At 40.1% G+C, this 16,405-nt stretch overlaps 1 protein-coding gene across 1 annotated transcript in view; it reads right to left on the bottom strand.

Moving 5' to 3' along the window:
• Positions 1–6,156: 6,156 nt before the first annotated feature.
• adamts16 (ADAM metallopeptidase with thrombospondin type 1 motif, 16) overlaps positions 6,157–16,405 on the bottom strand; it is a 54,776-nt gene continuing 44,527 nt past the window's right edge. The window contains exons 18-23 of the mRNA XM_020596589.1: positions 8,259–8,463; positions 7,603–7,797; positions 7,414–7,470; positions 6,987–7,202; positions 6,685–6,832; positions 6,157–6,556 (exon numbers count right to left, since the gene is read on the bottom strand). Coding sequence (XP_020452245.1) covers positions 6,441–6,556; positions 6,685–6,832; positions 6,987–7,202; positions 7,414–7,470; positions 7,603–7,797; positions 8,259–8,463 — 937 coding nt within the window. The 3' untranslated portion in view covers positions 6,157–6,440. The remainder of the gene's footprint in view (positions 6,557–6,684; positions 6,833–6,986; positions 7,203–7,413; positions 7,471–7,602; positions 7,798–8,258; positions 8,464–16,405) is intronic.

Raw genomic sequence — 16,405 nt, 5'->3', positions numbered from 1 at the left:
AGAGAAAAAAAAGGGGGAGAGGCGGCGGCCGCCGAGCGGCCCTGACACCCAGGTTCTCTCACACACTCGCTGGATGGAGTCTAGCTTAGCCATACTGACTGTGCCTTTGGATTTCTTGATAAGCTTTGAATACAGAGAGACCACAGCAGAATACACACATAATTTTCGTTCTCCCATCCATTTCACCTGTTCAGCGGTAACGCTTGGCCCCTCACTTGGGGAAGACAGAGAATTGTCTAACGCAGCTTCTTGGGTGATGTCTGTTTCAGTGGTGTTGCTTGACCCCTCACTTGGGGAAGACAGAGAATTGTCTAACGCAGCTTCTTGGGTGATGTCTGTTTCAGCGATGTCACTTGACCCGTCATTTAGGGAAGACAGCGAAGACAGTAAAGACAGCAAATCGTCTAACGCAGCTTCTTGGGTGATGTCTGTTTCAGCGATGTCGCTTGACCCCTCACTTAGGGAAGACAGTAAAGACAGCGAACCGTCTAACGCAGCTTCTTGGGTGATGTCTGTTTCAGCGATGTCGCTTGACCCCTCATTTAGGGAAGACAGAGAATCGTCTAACGCAACTTCTTTGGTGTTGACTGTTTCAGCGATGTCGCTTGACCCCTCACTTAGGGAAGACAGAGAATTGTCTAACGCAACTTCTTTGGTGATGACTGTTTCAGTGGTGTCGCTTGACCCCTCATTTGTGAAAGACAGAGAATCGCTTAATGCAATCTCTAGGTTGACGCGATTCCCTTTGTCCTCTTGAGTGGCGGAGCAAGCTGCCTCATTTTGGGAGCACTGAGAAGCTCTTAACGCATCTTCAGTGATGTGATTCATCACTATGTTCGCATAGGTGTCAACCTGAGTCAGCCATTGCCTCATCTTTCCAAGGAAATGCTTCACACTCTTGCTTATATCATGATGCATGAAATTAACTGACACCCTGATGTCCCTGGATGATTTTGTGATTTTGCTTTTTGATTTTAAGTTGTCAACAAAATATTTCAGTGCACTGCAAAATTTATCTGTTAATACCAGGGCCTCGCTGCTGGAAATGGTTTCTACGAAGCTGCCCTGGCAAACCTCACCTTGTTGTTCCTCAAACAGCGATTCCATCTGAGCCATGTGAGAAAGCAACGTATTGGTTTCTGTGTAGTTGTAAAAGAATTTGTGTTGTAGCTCTAACATGATATGATAAATTAACACTTTGGCAAACTGCTTAGCAAATTTCTCTTGAAGTTTTCTGCTATCTTCTTTGATGGAACATTCAAAGCTGAATTCCTGAGCAGTAGCATCTGTCTCTCTCATATCGTCCATTGCAGTAGTCACCTCATTTGCTAGCATGTTAACCTGGTAGGAGCAGCCTGGCTGCTTCTCCTCAGGTTGACCTGATAAGGTTTCATGGCTTCCAGAACCACTGGACTGAGTCCATGAGCGAAGCTGTTCCACAGTTAAATTCTGGTTACCCTCAGTATCCATGTTAGTTCTTTTACAAAGGTAATGTCTTTGAAATTGGCTAGTTATTCCTGTGAATGTGTCTAGTTAAAAAGAACCAAACTACCCGAATATTTTTTTAGTGTAGATTTAAGTAAACGTGGAAGTTGTCAACAAAGGAACCTGTTACTTACATAAGTATCTTAGCAACCTTTGCTAGGCGCCCTCAGCGAATGACTTATGCATTGTAGGCCCAACCGGAAGTTAGCATCGCCATAATCCCTTTAATAAAAAGCCAGTGGGATTTTTCCATAACCTTTTTGATTATTGCGGAAAATAAAATGTGTGACAAACCAGTAGTTTATGACACTTAAAAAACGTTTTGTTCATCGGGATAATCTTAACAAGTGAGCTCCACCTTTATGATTTTTGAAGCTATGATTGCCAGACACAAAAGTCAATTGTTATGCTATAAATTAACTACACTAGGGTCCAATTTATAATTTGATTTAGTGAATTTACCTTTTCTACAAAAGCCTGTCCTCTTAGCGTGATGTGCCCAATGAGCTTTATAATATGACATCGTATGGCAGGGAGTGGATCACATCATTTCTAACATATAGCCTTTGTTTCACCCCTGGACAGACAAGACTCTTGAGGCTTTGTCTGGTTCTGGCAACTTTTATTAGCCGATTTTGTTGGAGTTCTCCTCACTCCTTTTCACGGAATCTCCCCACACTTGTCGCTTTTTTTAACACCAACATGCTCACCCCTCCTCTTTTCCCCACAAAACAACGAACCAATCCTACTAATTGCTGGGCAACAGCGTATGCAAAATGCGAAACAAACCTGTCCCCAGATACAAAAGACATAAAATATTTCTAGGTTGTAACACCCTGCACAGCCTGACCTGCTGTCAGTAATTCCCGTAACATCATCTGGACATGTACAACATATTTTTATTTATCATGCCTCATGAGCTGCATTAATGTGTTATTTTGTGGACTAATGATTGTGTTTAAGTGTCAGATCGATTCTCTAGGACCGGAGCGCACAGAGAAATGATGGTCACTACGTGGAAAGTTGGTATGGAAGGTGTTGATGAGAGAGAGGCTGCTGAACTGAATGAGCAGCTACTGCTCAACGTCAGTCCAAGCTGTGGAGGGAATATTCAGTATGTTGTTATGCCCTTTACTGAAACTACTACAGCACAGATAAGAGAAAAAACCTCGGAGGAGCTGGTTTGCACCACCATTGAACCAGCTGAGGCAGAATTAGGGGGGTGGGGGGTTACGATAGTTACGATATTGTTTAATTGTAAAAAGGGCTACATTCTCTGATCTCTGTTGTTAAAATTCACAATTAGTGTCCCACAGCATGTTACTTCATGTAGCCTTTTTTGGGGGGAAGGTAACTTTACGGCTGTAGCTGCCACTCCTAGTTAACGGTACAAGGGAAATATCCAATCATGAGTTTGATTAAATCCATGATTCTGTCACACACCAAATCACACAAACATCCATCCAAAACTGATTGTTGATTGACAGGTCATTCCTGTTTCCAGCTTACATTTCATTTCGGCACATCTAAGTCACTTATTTTTACATTTATTCTGATATGGTACCTTTTAACTTGTTCAACCTGTTTTCCACAGGGTAAGATTCCTGTACACTATATCTGGTAAGCACCCAGTATATCCACAGAGGGGCAGCGTTTCCTTTTCTAACCTTGTAGAAAATAGCAGACAGTACTTCACTGAGGAGATCACAAATGTGATTGGTAACACTTTCTGAAAAGATATTATGCAAACACTTCCTGAAGCCATCTTCCACCTGGCCCAGCCAGTACTCACGCAGCAGAACTACAAGGTGTTCTTTGACAACTGGTTCACGAGTGTCCCTCTCATACTCACACTTGTTCAACAGGGAATTCACTGTACTAGTACTGTTCATAGCAACAGACTGCCAGGTGTCAACTTGATGTGTGAGGCTGAGTTGAAGAGAACTGGATGTGGATCTTTTGAACAGAAGACAGACATGGTTGGAGAAACCACCTTGCATGCTGTGAAGTGGTATGATAACCGTTCACTCAGTCTTCTCAGTAATTACATTGGAGCACTCCCAGTCACCAAGGTTGATAGGTGGGAGGGCAAACTAAAGAAAATTATCAAAGTCCCCTGTCGTGCTGTGGTGAGAGAGTACAATAAGAATATGGGTGGGGTGGATCTGCTGGATTCTCTCATTGCACTGTACCGCAACAAAATCAGGTCAAAGAAGTGGTACCACCGGCTGATGTTCCATTTTATCGATATGACCTTCATGACTGCCTGGCTGCTCTACAAGAGAGACTGCAGCAGACTGGGATGAGAAAAGAAGAACAGATGAAGCTTTACACGTTCAAGTCATATATCACAGAAAGCTTTGTAAAAAAGAGAAACACTGATTCAATCAGTAATCCAAGGGAACACACATTCTGAAACACAAACACACACTGCAGCTAATCTAACCCACTGATTGATAAACCATTTGTGGTTGATGTTTGTTGAAATAAAATTTGTTGAAATTGTTGTTAAAACTTCTTCTAATGTATTTATTGCTTGTTTGTTCCTCATTCCACTTATTATATAATATAGAAAACTTTGGCATTTTTGTACCCTCATAGCATCTTGTTGCCCTGAGGCAACAAACCAAAATCAGGTAGGGCAGCACATTTTATGATTTTATGATTGATATATTATCCGGGACCCCCAAGCTCCTAAACACTAGGGTGAAATATTTTTTTTCTTCCTAAAATAACATTTCATGGCATAGAGGATTAATAAAACAGTTTGCATCTCTTAAGGTCATATAGACATTCACTTATGGGGCAAAAAAACAAAACAAAAACTATTACTCACAGTTATATACAGTATACACACAGGAACACAGAGAGGGCAATGCAGTGCCCACAGCTGACCAGCTATAAATCAACTACAAAGGTGGCTGACAAGGAGGAAATCCCCTTTTTCTCTCTATAAGCGCCTCTCCCCCTGGCTCTCTCTTTCTCACAGCATTTTTTAATGACAGCACCAAATACAGTACATACATGCCCCTGCCTTCTCCCTTGTTCTGTTTACTCTTTTCTCCTCCTTCCCTCTACATCTTAGGGTTTTACTGTGTCCCAGGGGATTATGACAATAGTGATTTTGTTTTGGGCATCTGTGTCTCCTTCACTTGTTGAGAACTGACTAAAGAATAAAACCAGACACAATATGTCATAGGTGTTGAAATGTCCTTTACTACATTGGCATTACAGTTAGCCAGGGAGCTGGCTTATGCGCTGCACTTCATTGCATATGAAAACTAGATCTTAGCATTAGGCCTTAAAATGTTTTCATAGATGCCAGATCACATTTCTTTTGAGTTTCATTGTTAAAATATGACATATGACATGTGATACTAATCTGTAGTGTGGTAGTAGCGTGCACCAATCACACACTAAAAAGGTTATAAGAACTGTTGGAAACATGCTCAGTAAACCATATTAGGAGACAATCACTGCGGCAGTCAAGTCTGATAGTTACAAAGCTCTGTATTAAAACCAATGTAGAAATGACATTAATTATGTTAATTATGTGCTTGCTGAGAGAGAAATTCATTGCCTGGACATGATGATAACTGAAGAAATCAAGTTCCTTTCTTGACATTTAGGTTTTAATAGCTTACACCGCTAGAAACATCATATTAATGCAGAATGAAATCAGGACTCATGCTGCATTCGAGTTGCTAACAAGACATACATACATTTTTTAAAAACTTATTTTATTTACATTGTAGAAATCACAATGAATGACCATTACCCAACATATGTCAGTGCTTTTAAACCATAACCCTGCCATATCAATGCATGCAATACATGATTGCCTTGGATGCTGTAATGTAAAAATGGAGCAGTCCCTTATAAAATGACATGGTCATTTTAACTGTCCAAATGACAGGTTTCATATGAGATGTGGGTTTATGTTTGTTGTTAATGGTGAGAGTATTACTTTTGTTGGTAAAGAGGTTTATTTTGAAGGGCAGTATGTGTCAACCCCTACGCAACAGAATACAAAATATAGCGGCAATGCACTTAGGGTAGATAAAAGGACTAATTTATACTGCTTATTAATACAGTCTCCAGCAATGATGTATTGTAAAGCCAATAAATAAAACAAACAATACTGTACATGGGTCACACAATTCAGTGGTCCTCTCCTGAAACATGAAGATTTCACACTGACTTGGTGACAAAAGACAATGTTGTAGCACCAGAATAAATCAGTTCACACAGCCTCAAGCTATCTCAGAATAGTTCTCTCAAGTATGATGCATTTTTTTTTTCATTTTAATGACAACACAGACAACACATCCTACTCTTGTCCAGCTTAAGGGGAAGCATAGACTGTATTTTATCAAGCCTTAGATTAAAATGTGCCCCTACTTGCTTCTATGCAAAATTTCTTTTCATTATCAGACCCCTGATTTCCGATTCATCAAGAACTGCAGTGCACACCAGGGTGTATCCTGTGTTGTTGTGTGATAATGCCTGAACCCTTGTCTAACATTTTTCTCTTTTGGTCTGCCATCATTGGCCTTCGGTTGACTGGGAGATATTGGGTGTCCTGGGTACAGATCTGTTCATTTGCATACAGCATATGAACAAAGCTGGGATTTTTCAGGTTCACAGTTTCTTTTGGACATGTCGGTCCCATTTGCTTTAATCAAGATTCCCATTTTGCTAGTTCCTCCTGATAATTCTCTGTTCTGATCACATTCTTGTGTAGTGCTGTCAGCACTGAGTTCTTGTATCCAGATGTCCAGCATCACAAGGGCACGTTAACTCTCTTGCACTTCCATTGAAAGTCCTCTGTTTATCAGTGCTCACCACAGGCTTAAAGCAAAACCACAGTCTTTTCAAGCATGGATGTCAAATACAGTCTCTTGTCTATCTACCTACCTATCTGTCTGTGACGCAGACAGAATTACTTTGCATGATTACAGGTTTGAATTCAAACAGGACTGGCAGCATTGCTTGCCATAGAACTTGTGGTTGCAGACTCCATGCTGGGGCACCAGGTAACACCAGCTAAAATAATCCCTACATGTAATGTCTGTGGAAAAGAAGAAAAAAGTGACGGGTAAAAGATTGGTTGCAATTTGACAAGGATTTTTCAGATTACAGGTTTCAGTTTATTTTGTATACAAGCATCAAAACTGGATTATGTAAGTGCTTCAGTACCTTTCTTGTCAGATGGTGTGCAGACGTTGGTGTTGCAGGCCTGGGTCACTGAGGGTTTAACATGGAGTGCACAGCCAGGAGAGGGTTTCCACTCAGCCAGACATTGGACCGTTCTGGCCTGCACTCCTCCTCCACACGTCACTGTGCACTGTTGAGTACAAAGAACCATGATGTATGCTATGAATGCCATACACTGCATTAAATTCCCCATCTCTTGTTACTTACAAAGTTAACTATTAACGGTGCTTATACTGTGCTCCTTGCAATATTCAGCCATAAAATCTTGCTCTGTGTTAACTTACCTGAGACCAAGGAGAGGAGTGCCATTCTGGTCGAAGCAGAGGTTGAGGGGGTGGCTGCGCTGGATAGATGCGATGATGCATGCTCCATTGGTGGACTGCTGGGGTAGTGCGGACAGGGCACATAGCCAGGATGCAGGGCCTTTGGAGCTCCACTATGGGCTTGGGGACATGGTGGCACTTCTTGGCAGCAAGCTCTCTATATTTACCTGCGGTGTCCTTTATTATCGAAATCAAAACTAGGGTTTATGATAAAATCTATGTCACCATATATATATTTCATATAAGGACACCCTACATTACAAAAAATGAAGATTTGAAGAAATGAGAATTTGAAGCTGTGAACTGGCACAATTAATGTTTAATGTTACTTATTTAATCATTTGGAATTGACATTTGAGTAAACAAGGACATGCAGTATAATACACACCTTCTCTGCACACTTGATGAACCGTGCCTGATAGCCACTACCACATGTTACTGAACACTAAACATGGAACAGAGAGAAAACATAGAAAGAAAACATTTACAGTAGCTAAAATAATTTTGCTACTACTACTACTTTTCTTTTTCATTTTAATGTTCATATTTTTCATCTTTATAACTACCATAGACTTACCTCTTGCCATGTTGAGACAAACCACTGGACCTTGCGTTGTTTCTGGCAACGTTTAATGAAGCAGGTTTCTTGACTGTCAGGTTTTGGCAGACCTGCACACAAAGTGTCTGCAAGCGTGTGTGTCTGGGTACCTGGGCCGGTGCTCATACACAGAACTGTCCTCTTTTTCAAGCCATTGCCACACTTGCGAGAACACTGCCAGATAAAGAGAAACACTGATATTTTAAGCTTTTAAATGCTTTTCTTCCCCTTTGACTGGTAGATCAACAGTTCTAAAAATAACAGGAAGGAACATGCTAACTGAAGGAGGAGCAAAATTTTATATAGATAAATGAAATTTGTATGTACCACTATATAAATGCTCAAACATTCCCAATCACAACATCAGCAGCAGAATTGTACATTAATGTTGGTTTAAATGGGTTCCATTTTTTTATGTGTACCCATATTAAAGCACAGTCTAAATCAAATTCTTATGTCGCAATATAAACATACACTTGACAAAAGGGTGTGGGGAGCTCTTCAGGCTGAGTGGCAAGTGTGCAGCTGTTAAGTGTTTTTTCCTGCAGTGGGTATTTTTGCTAGTACAGCAGTATGCCTTTACTGACTTACATCGGTGCAAGCATACTGAATATTCTCTTTCATACGTGCTTTACCTGTGACCATGGTCCAGTGGTCCAAACTGGTGGGCAGCTATGGGTGTTGCAAGCTTGTCCCCTGGCTGGTGTAGGTTGGGGACAGTGAGAATCAGCCAGTGTGTCTATGTTGGCCTGTCTGGTTTTCTGGACGCATCGGACCTGGCGCATCTGTTCTCCTCCTCCACAGCTCCGGCTACACATCCCCCACTCTCCTAGAGACCAGCTGGGACAACACAACACAACACAAGCCTGCTGAGTCAACATGCACAGCTCCTCAATCACTTATTCAGACAGGCCTGTGAGAATTTTTCAATGATGTGATAACTGTACAATGACAGCAGCTATTGAAGACTCCCTGTGTTGCATCTAAGCCACTTTAGCATATTGGCAATGCAGTAACAGCGTATTCTTCTTCAGATGCTTCAAATAGAAATGACTCCAAATTCCACAACACATGCATAACTATGGCATATCATCATCTCATTAATAGACTTGTACTCAACATTATTCAGAACACCAGTCTACACATATCATCAGCATCAGACACAGTGGAGTGTTGGAGGCCCAACATTGTAGAGTTACATGTTTGTTGATGGCTGACTGGCTTTAGAGCAGTCAGAGCGACCAAAACACCAGGCTTTTAAACTGTAACTTAAAACCCACTGCACAGTTTTAAACCCACCTCTAGTCTAAACTCAGCCTGAAAACTAAACATTAATAATTTATTTCCAATTACCTCCATTTGTACCATACATGCCAAGCAAATACAGTACAAAACCCTGACTGTTGCAAGATATATATTAAACACCTTAATGTATCTTGGACCCATAATCCTGTGACCATGATAAGTGCACAGTTTAGGACAGTACAGTTTGTTATTTTTAGTGCATTTTTTTCAACTCCAACTCGTCGTTTAATCCCTGAGGCTCTTATCCCTTTCTTTCCTCAATGCTTCATTGCATCTATCCCAAATGACCCCAAACTCAAGGTGCAGGCCACTCAGTCCTTCACAGACACTGTCATCCACTCCCTAACATCACCCTAATGTACCCATGCACCCAGCCCCCCAGGATTTACCTCAAACAAACCAAAACTGTTGCTGTCAGCATGCAGAGCTGTATATATTAACAGTCTAAACTTTATTTGTAGCATCACTTACTTGGAATGTTGTTTGAGGAGGATTAGAAGAGTATAATTCTATACATGCACTATTCAATCTAAATAAATACAGATGGAGAAATTCCATCTGCCCTAATATATGTCATGGCTTGCCAGGAGAAAGATATACAGTGTAGTATCATCAAATGACAATTTAAAGGAGGATGAGAGGAATGCAGATTAAAATTTCTATTCTGCACTTTAACCATTTACTGCCACTGCAAAAGCAATGCATACATGTAACATATTTAACATGTTGAAATTACATTTATTAAAACAAAAATAGGAGCTGAATGTTCATGGAGACATTAAATACATAAATACAAAAAGCAGAGGACGAAATAACGTCACAGCAAATTTTAGAGCTGCTTTGTGTCTTTAAAGAGCTGAGACACATTCGGACACATTACACTTACACTATTGCCTTTAAGAGAGAAGAAAGTCAATAAATGTTGTGTTTTTTTTATTTGTATCTCTCCATAAATATTTCAGTACTTAAACTGTACAGGATTTCAATGATATAACATAAAAGCTTGAGGTTAGTTTAAATCATTTATAATGTAATAACTTTCACCAGTTTAATATCATAGTATGACATCATACTTTCTGCTATTCTGGCCGTCTTACACCACATAGTGGCATCTGAGATATCAGTAACTGCACAGAAAACTAAAATGCAGTCATCTGACCTGAAACATTTTGTGTTGTGGTAGTTGATAAAGGTCACATATTAGAGCTTTAATTAATACTGAAAGACACATATTAATACCACAGATTTATCACCTACTGATGACCTCACTGGAATAGCCATTGCTATAATACACTGATTAATCCCATGTCAAATTATAGACCACCTTGTGATCATTGCCTTAGGTGCTATCAGTAAATGTTGCTGGTGAATGAGTAAGCATCACAGCCTCTGGACACAAGCACAGGGGATCAGGTATCCTGTGGACAAAGTGTCAGATAGCCTCTGTGATCTAAATGAAAGTGTCTAGATTCTCATGGGGGGGCATTAAATAACCTCTGACCAGGATTTATGGCTGCACCACTGTGTGTTTGAGCTTTTATGTGGATATTGCATGTCAGTGTACGGGTGTTTCTCTGCTTATATCAGTGTATATCCAATGACATCATGCTCCAATTGTAAGTGGGCATTGGAAACCTTTTTCCCATTAGGTAATGCTTGTTCAGTCCAACTCAGTGGGTGCAGACCCAGCAAAATGAAATGCATGCAGGGCCTCAGAATAGTATGGCCTGCAGAGATGTACTGATGACCACAGCCAGCTAGACTAGTCTAGTATGGGTCCTTTGGTCTATGCAGCAAATGTTTTGCCACAGCTCACAGTATGAATGCACTTTAAAAAACTTGTCCAGATGCTTGGTGAAAAAGTATATGTACATATACTAAGACATTACGTCTCAGTTTAGCTCAAGAAAGATGTTGACTACTATACCAGGCTTTTGACAAAGGTACAAATCAAACCAGTTCCGGTTGATTAAACCATGGAACAGAACTAAGATACAGAAATGAACGTGATAATCAGAAACCCAAACACTACATCACCGAAACAATGTTATATGCATGGATATTTATGGCTGTTATGGATAGACGGATGTTTAATATGAAATCCGAGATTTATATGAAATGCATTACATTGCTGCAAATAACTGCAATCAGAGTGTAAAAGCATAGAAATGCAGCCTAGAGGCTTAAGCTGCGACAGACATTACATAGATGACCTAACTATGTAAATTTTCTTCTGTACCCTGAGCATTTCTGCTGCTTTAATTGTTTGTATCTGATGCATCTTGAATCCATTCAGAGTTCATCAAACATTATGTCATAAAATGCTCTTCTATAACAATGCTGAGAAAGTGACAAAACCCTGGACATTTTAAGAACATCACCAGCTTTCACAGACAATTATGAAAATCATTATTTTATAAGAACTGTAATGCTCTGACTAATAATGTGCCGTGGAGCCAGACACACAGATTTGTACACACAGGCACACCTAAGCTAGGCTGTAGATAATGAAGGAGATAGGTTCCAGCAATGAGTGTAAACAGTTGTGAGATTACTTTACAGCCACTATTATCACTACTTCCTCAACTCAGAGTAAACACACACACCCATTAGTGACTAAATGCTGATAGGGGTAGTGTGTGTAACTTTATAAGTGGCTGAGTGTGTGAGAAAGAGAAGATAAAACTGATAGAAAAGAACAAAACGGAAAAAACTATCAGAGGGGCATCAACATCTAAGATAATTAAAATGGAGAAAGGCAGTAGCTGTGTTGGTGTAGATGACTCAGAGAGAATGTTAATTTGAACACATTTATAAATGACTTTTAAAAGGTTCAGACAGTGAGACAGACAAGCAGACAGAGAGTGCATGCCATAAAGCCACAGCCCCACAGATCCCTGCTGATAGACTGGGAGTCCTGCAACCTGAGCACAACTTAGACTGAGTGACAGCAATCCTGTCTGCTTGTTGGTATCAGAGTATGTGTTTGTGTGTGTTTGTACTTGCTGCACTGAGAGGACCAAAAATGTGTGTTTTTGGGGGTTTTTTTTTGCTACAGAGTGAGAACAGTTTTAGAAATTTTGGCTGGTCCTCACTTTCTGAAACACGTTTTTGAGGGTTAAGACTTGGTTTTAGGGTTCCGGTTAGGTGTTAGGGTTATGGTTAGCAATTTAGTTCTGATGGTTATGTTTAGGGTAAGGCGCTAGGGAATGCTTTATGTCACAAAATAGAAGTGTGTATGAGTGATCTGCTGGAATTCATACTGAATAATTTATTGTGAAATTATCTGAAACATGAAATATGTGTGATAAATTAGACATAAAATCAAATAAGAAAACAAAAGCCTAGTCCTGTGGCTAAAGATATGAATACGATCAAACAGGGTTGGCACACGTCATTAAACACCATCTGTTCTTAAAACATGCAGCTGTGACTAAATCACGCTACACAATTGCTTGCTGCTTACAGGACCAGTCTTTCTTTCTTCCATATACAAAAGTTGGTGAGTCATATAAACAGACTATCTGTGAACATTTAAGTGGAATACCTCTACACCAAATAGTTTCCTCATCACAATTTAAGAGTGAAATACATAATTAGTAAGAGAGCAAATCAGCTGGACATTGTAATGAGAATTTTTTTGCATGTACAACATTGGAGTTGACAGTCAGTGAAGAAGCCTCCCATTAGCTTTACTAAGCTTTAATTATGCATTAAGAAGTAACTAAAAAGTTCATGTTGGGAACGGTAATTGTCTCAATACAACCCTACAGTTAATAATGTAGAGTGTATGTGGAGTACAGTGGTAGCTATCCTAACATAACTTTTGGTGGATTCTTTTCCAAAGTGCCTCACAACTCTGAGGGCAGATGTTTTTTAGCCTAGGGTGGGATTCATCTGAAATGCTGGCAGTGGCGTGCTGTGCTCACAGTACCAGGGGTCTGTGAAAACAAAGCAGAGAGAGGCTACAAAATATACAGCACATTACCACACATGGTGATACTATGAACCACAAACCTGCCATTATAATGTCTGACCTAACAAAGCTCTGGAGGACATGGCCTCCTGTTCTGATGAATTTCTATATTTATTTTCTGTCAACACAATCACTACTTTATGTCTGTGAATATGAGATGGCCCTGTAGTCATCCTGCAGGATTTTTCCTAGGCTACCTGTTCCAAAGACTGAGCAAAAGGGAAATATCCATGCTATGGCACTGTTGTGCAGAGGAAACTGTTAAAACAGCTGTTGGTTTCTATAAAACATGAGATAAATGGTAATGCACCTGGGATTTGACTATGATTATAGTGCTGATTACATAATATTTGGTGCCCTGTATAGTACTGCAATCCCTGAGAAAATCTTTTTTCAGTAGGTGTTGGGACACCACCAATGGGATGAGCAAGAGGGGAGTTTCCGAAGAAAGGTTTTCAGAACAAAATGGATGGAGAGAGAATGAATATGAATGTGCTTCTGCCAATGTATGCAGCAGTGTTATTTAGATTTTGACTTCACTGATTTTGGGTTGGGGTAACAGCCAGAACACTTAAATTATTTTGATGACTGTTCTGCCTTGAAAATCTTTTGGTAAATGATGAATGGTCTTATACTTGTATAGCGCTTTTCTATGCATTGTAGCATACTCACAGCGCTTTCACACTATTTTGCCATTCCCAAGCACTCACACATTCATACACCAGTGACATCACCTGGAGCAAGTGGGGGGTTCAGTGTCTTGCTCAAAGATACTTGACATGGAGAAGCTGGGAATCGAACTGCCAACCATCCGGTAAGGAGACATACATACGTATATATGTATACATACAGTATATAAGTTTGATGTTCTTTGGTCTATCTGTCTCGACTTTTCTCTAGTAATTTTCAGTTTCTTTGCCTCCTAAACACTGCAAATAAAGTGAAGAAAACAAGAACGTGGCTCATAACATTAGAGGTACTAGTGTCCAGAAACAAAGATGCAATGAGGCCTTATTGTGTCTGTCTCTAGTAAAGTCTTCTAATATCTGAAAATAGTGAGAGTTCTTACAGCATTTTAAGGGGTTTAGTTTGGCCACAACATAATATAAGTTTTTTACGTGCAGGGGACAGTGTCACATTTGGACATAACAACAACAGATTTTTTCTGGACACCCACATTACATTCACCGCTGACCGAGATGAGGTCAGTGTCTCAGCTATACCTCTCTCTGCTCATAAATCAAGGCACAACTTGTCAGCAGTGTCCACTTTATTTGCAAGAATTTGGCTGATACTTCAGACCATTGCTAAGAGAGTACAAGGGAATACTCAGAATAGAGGCACGAAGGAACTGATGCATCAGCAGCAGCTGCCAAAGGCATTTAGATAAATGCAATTATTCCTTTGGAGTCAGGCATCTGTTTTATTCTGCAAAGCTCCTGCTTTATCTGTGCAGTGGTAGCTTTGGTGGGGGCTCCTAGTTGTACCTGTACTCAGCATTTGTCCATCAAATACACTTTTGAGTGGGTGGGCACAGTTAAGAATTTGTTGCAGTCCATCATCCCTAAGAAAAATGTAAAAAATAAGGCATGCAAGCTCACAATGAAGCCGTTTGGATTGTATTGTCTTTTCACAACCTTTCCAAAACCAAAAAGATGAGAGGAAAAGTGCAGAAGTCATAAAACAGCATGTTTGTCTACTCTAACAAAAGCTGAATACATGAGCATATCTGGCTAACCCACTTACTACCCACTTTAGTAACTTTACACAGTGCTACTTCAAAGGCAAAGTAGAACTGCATACTACATTAGTTAATGTGGTTAGAGGCCATGTTTTAAACTTTTGAAGATAGTACATCCCCTGTGTAGTGGAATATGTCCTGCTGTTTGTTTTGGGAATATACTTTAGTATCACCAGCCAAACTACTTATTCCAGAAACAAAGTGGTTAGTCCTCATCGGGAAGGCTTTTTCATGTGTAATGCCAAAGTGAAACATACTGTGTGAAAATAGAAATGTTAAAACATAATTTGAACCTGTAGCCTATTGCTAGTCCTTGTCCGGGCATGCTGGTCTACTGAAACAATGAAAAGGGGTTAGGTTAGAATGAAATAAAAGTCAGATTTTGACTGACATTTTGTCTGGGATATGCAGCCTTTAGCCTGAGAATGCATGCATGTAGCCATCAACTGCACATTTATAACCCTTTCACTGGGATGCTGGTTTAAATTGGGTTGTGCTTGAAACAGACACATTTTCTGAGGTTTCTTTCTTTTGCCTGGTGAATCAAGTATTCTACAGAATTCTGGACCACAACAAATTGTGAGAAGGCCTCTAACAATGTCAAACTTACATGAATCACTATGAGAAAACTAGCCCAATACGCACTTTTTACTGTAAGTTGCACTGGTAAACTCCTTCTTCTACAGGATTGATGTGGACCCATGAGATCAGTTCTGTGTGATCGTCTAAAAATTATTCCTTCAGCTACACTTAGAGAAAATGCACTCAGGGGAAGAAACAGCAACAGCTGTTTTAGGAATGACACACCGCATCTCCACTGGCCATTACACTGATGTGAGTGGTATTTCAAAAGTACTGTTGGTACTTTCATTTCTTTTATACTATTGTGTAAATATCTTTCATTGTCCTGCAAATGTAAATCCATCTTAAAATCTTTTTGTGAAACTTAATCTTCATCAACCAAATGTCACATTCCCCCTTCAATAAAATCCCAAGTGTTTCTTTTGCTGAAGTTGTTTTCTGGCCAGCATTTTACCTTTCATGACACTGTCCAGAGCAGTTGAGACAAGGGAGGAACATTTCCCCCGTGTGTCTCTTTAATATGTGTGTGTTCATATACATGTCCAGACTGTCAACGGCCGCACCACTCCCTATGATGTACGCAGCAACAGACCACACTGACTAGCCTTTGATCCTCTGCCCTGGCCCTGTGTGTCCAGGGTATAGAGAGTAAACAAACCACCAGAGCTGAGCCAAAATCCCATGAAACCGCACCTTGATACCACAGAATTAGTAATGGATCTCACTGCCCACTCTCGCTTGTCTGGTCTCGTCAAAGCCTTCTTGGCCAAAGCAATCTGGAAGCGAACCTCAGCATAAGATGACATTTGGTTCTCATCTGCAGTTGAATCTTGAGATTATTTCTTGTGCACCTTTGTGAAAAAAAATGTTTGGAGGATCGCAAGGATTTGGAAATGAACCAACACATGTTGCCAAATAAGCTGGCAGTGCAATTTGCATATATAGTGGGTACGGAAAGTATTCAGACCCCCTTAAATTTTTCACTCTTTGTTATATTGCAGCCATATGCTAAAATCATTTAAGTTCATTTTTTCCTCATTAATGTACACACAGCACCCCATATTGACAGAAAAACACAGAATTTTTGACATTTTTGCAGATTTATTAAAAAAGAAAAACTGAAATATCACATGGTCATAAGTATTCAGACCCTTTGCTCAGTATTTAGTAGAAGCACC

This window comes from Monopterus albus, unplaced genomic scaffold, assembly GCF_001952655.1.
Source record: "Monopterus albus unplaced genomic scaffold, M_albus_1.0 scaffold31.1, whole genome shotgun sequence".
Lineage (NCBI taxonomy): Eukaryota > Metazoa > Chordata > Actinopteri > Synbranchiformes > Synbranchidae > Monopterus > Monopterus albus.
Note: the sequence above shows the minus strand (reverse complement) of the source record. Positions and strands in the feature narration are given on the sequence as shown.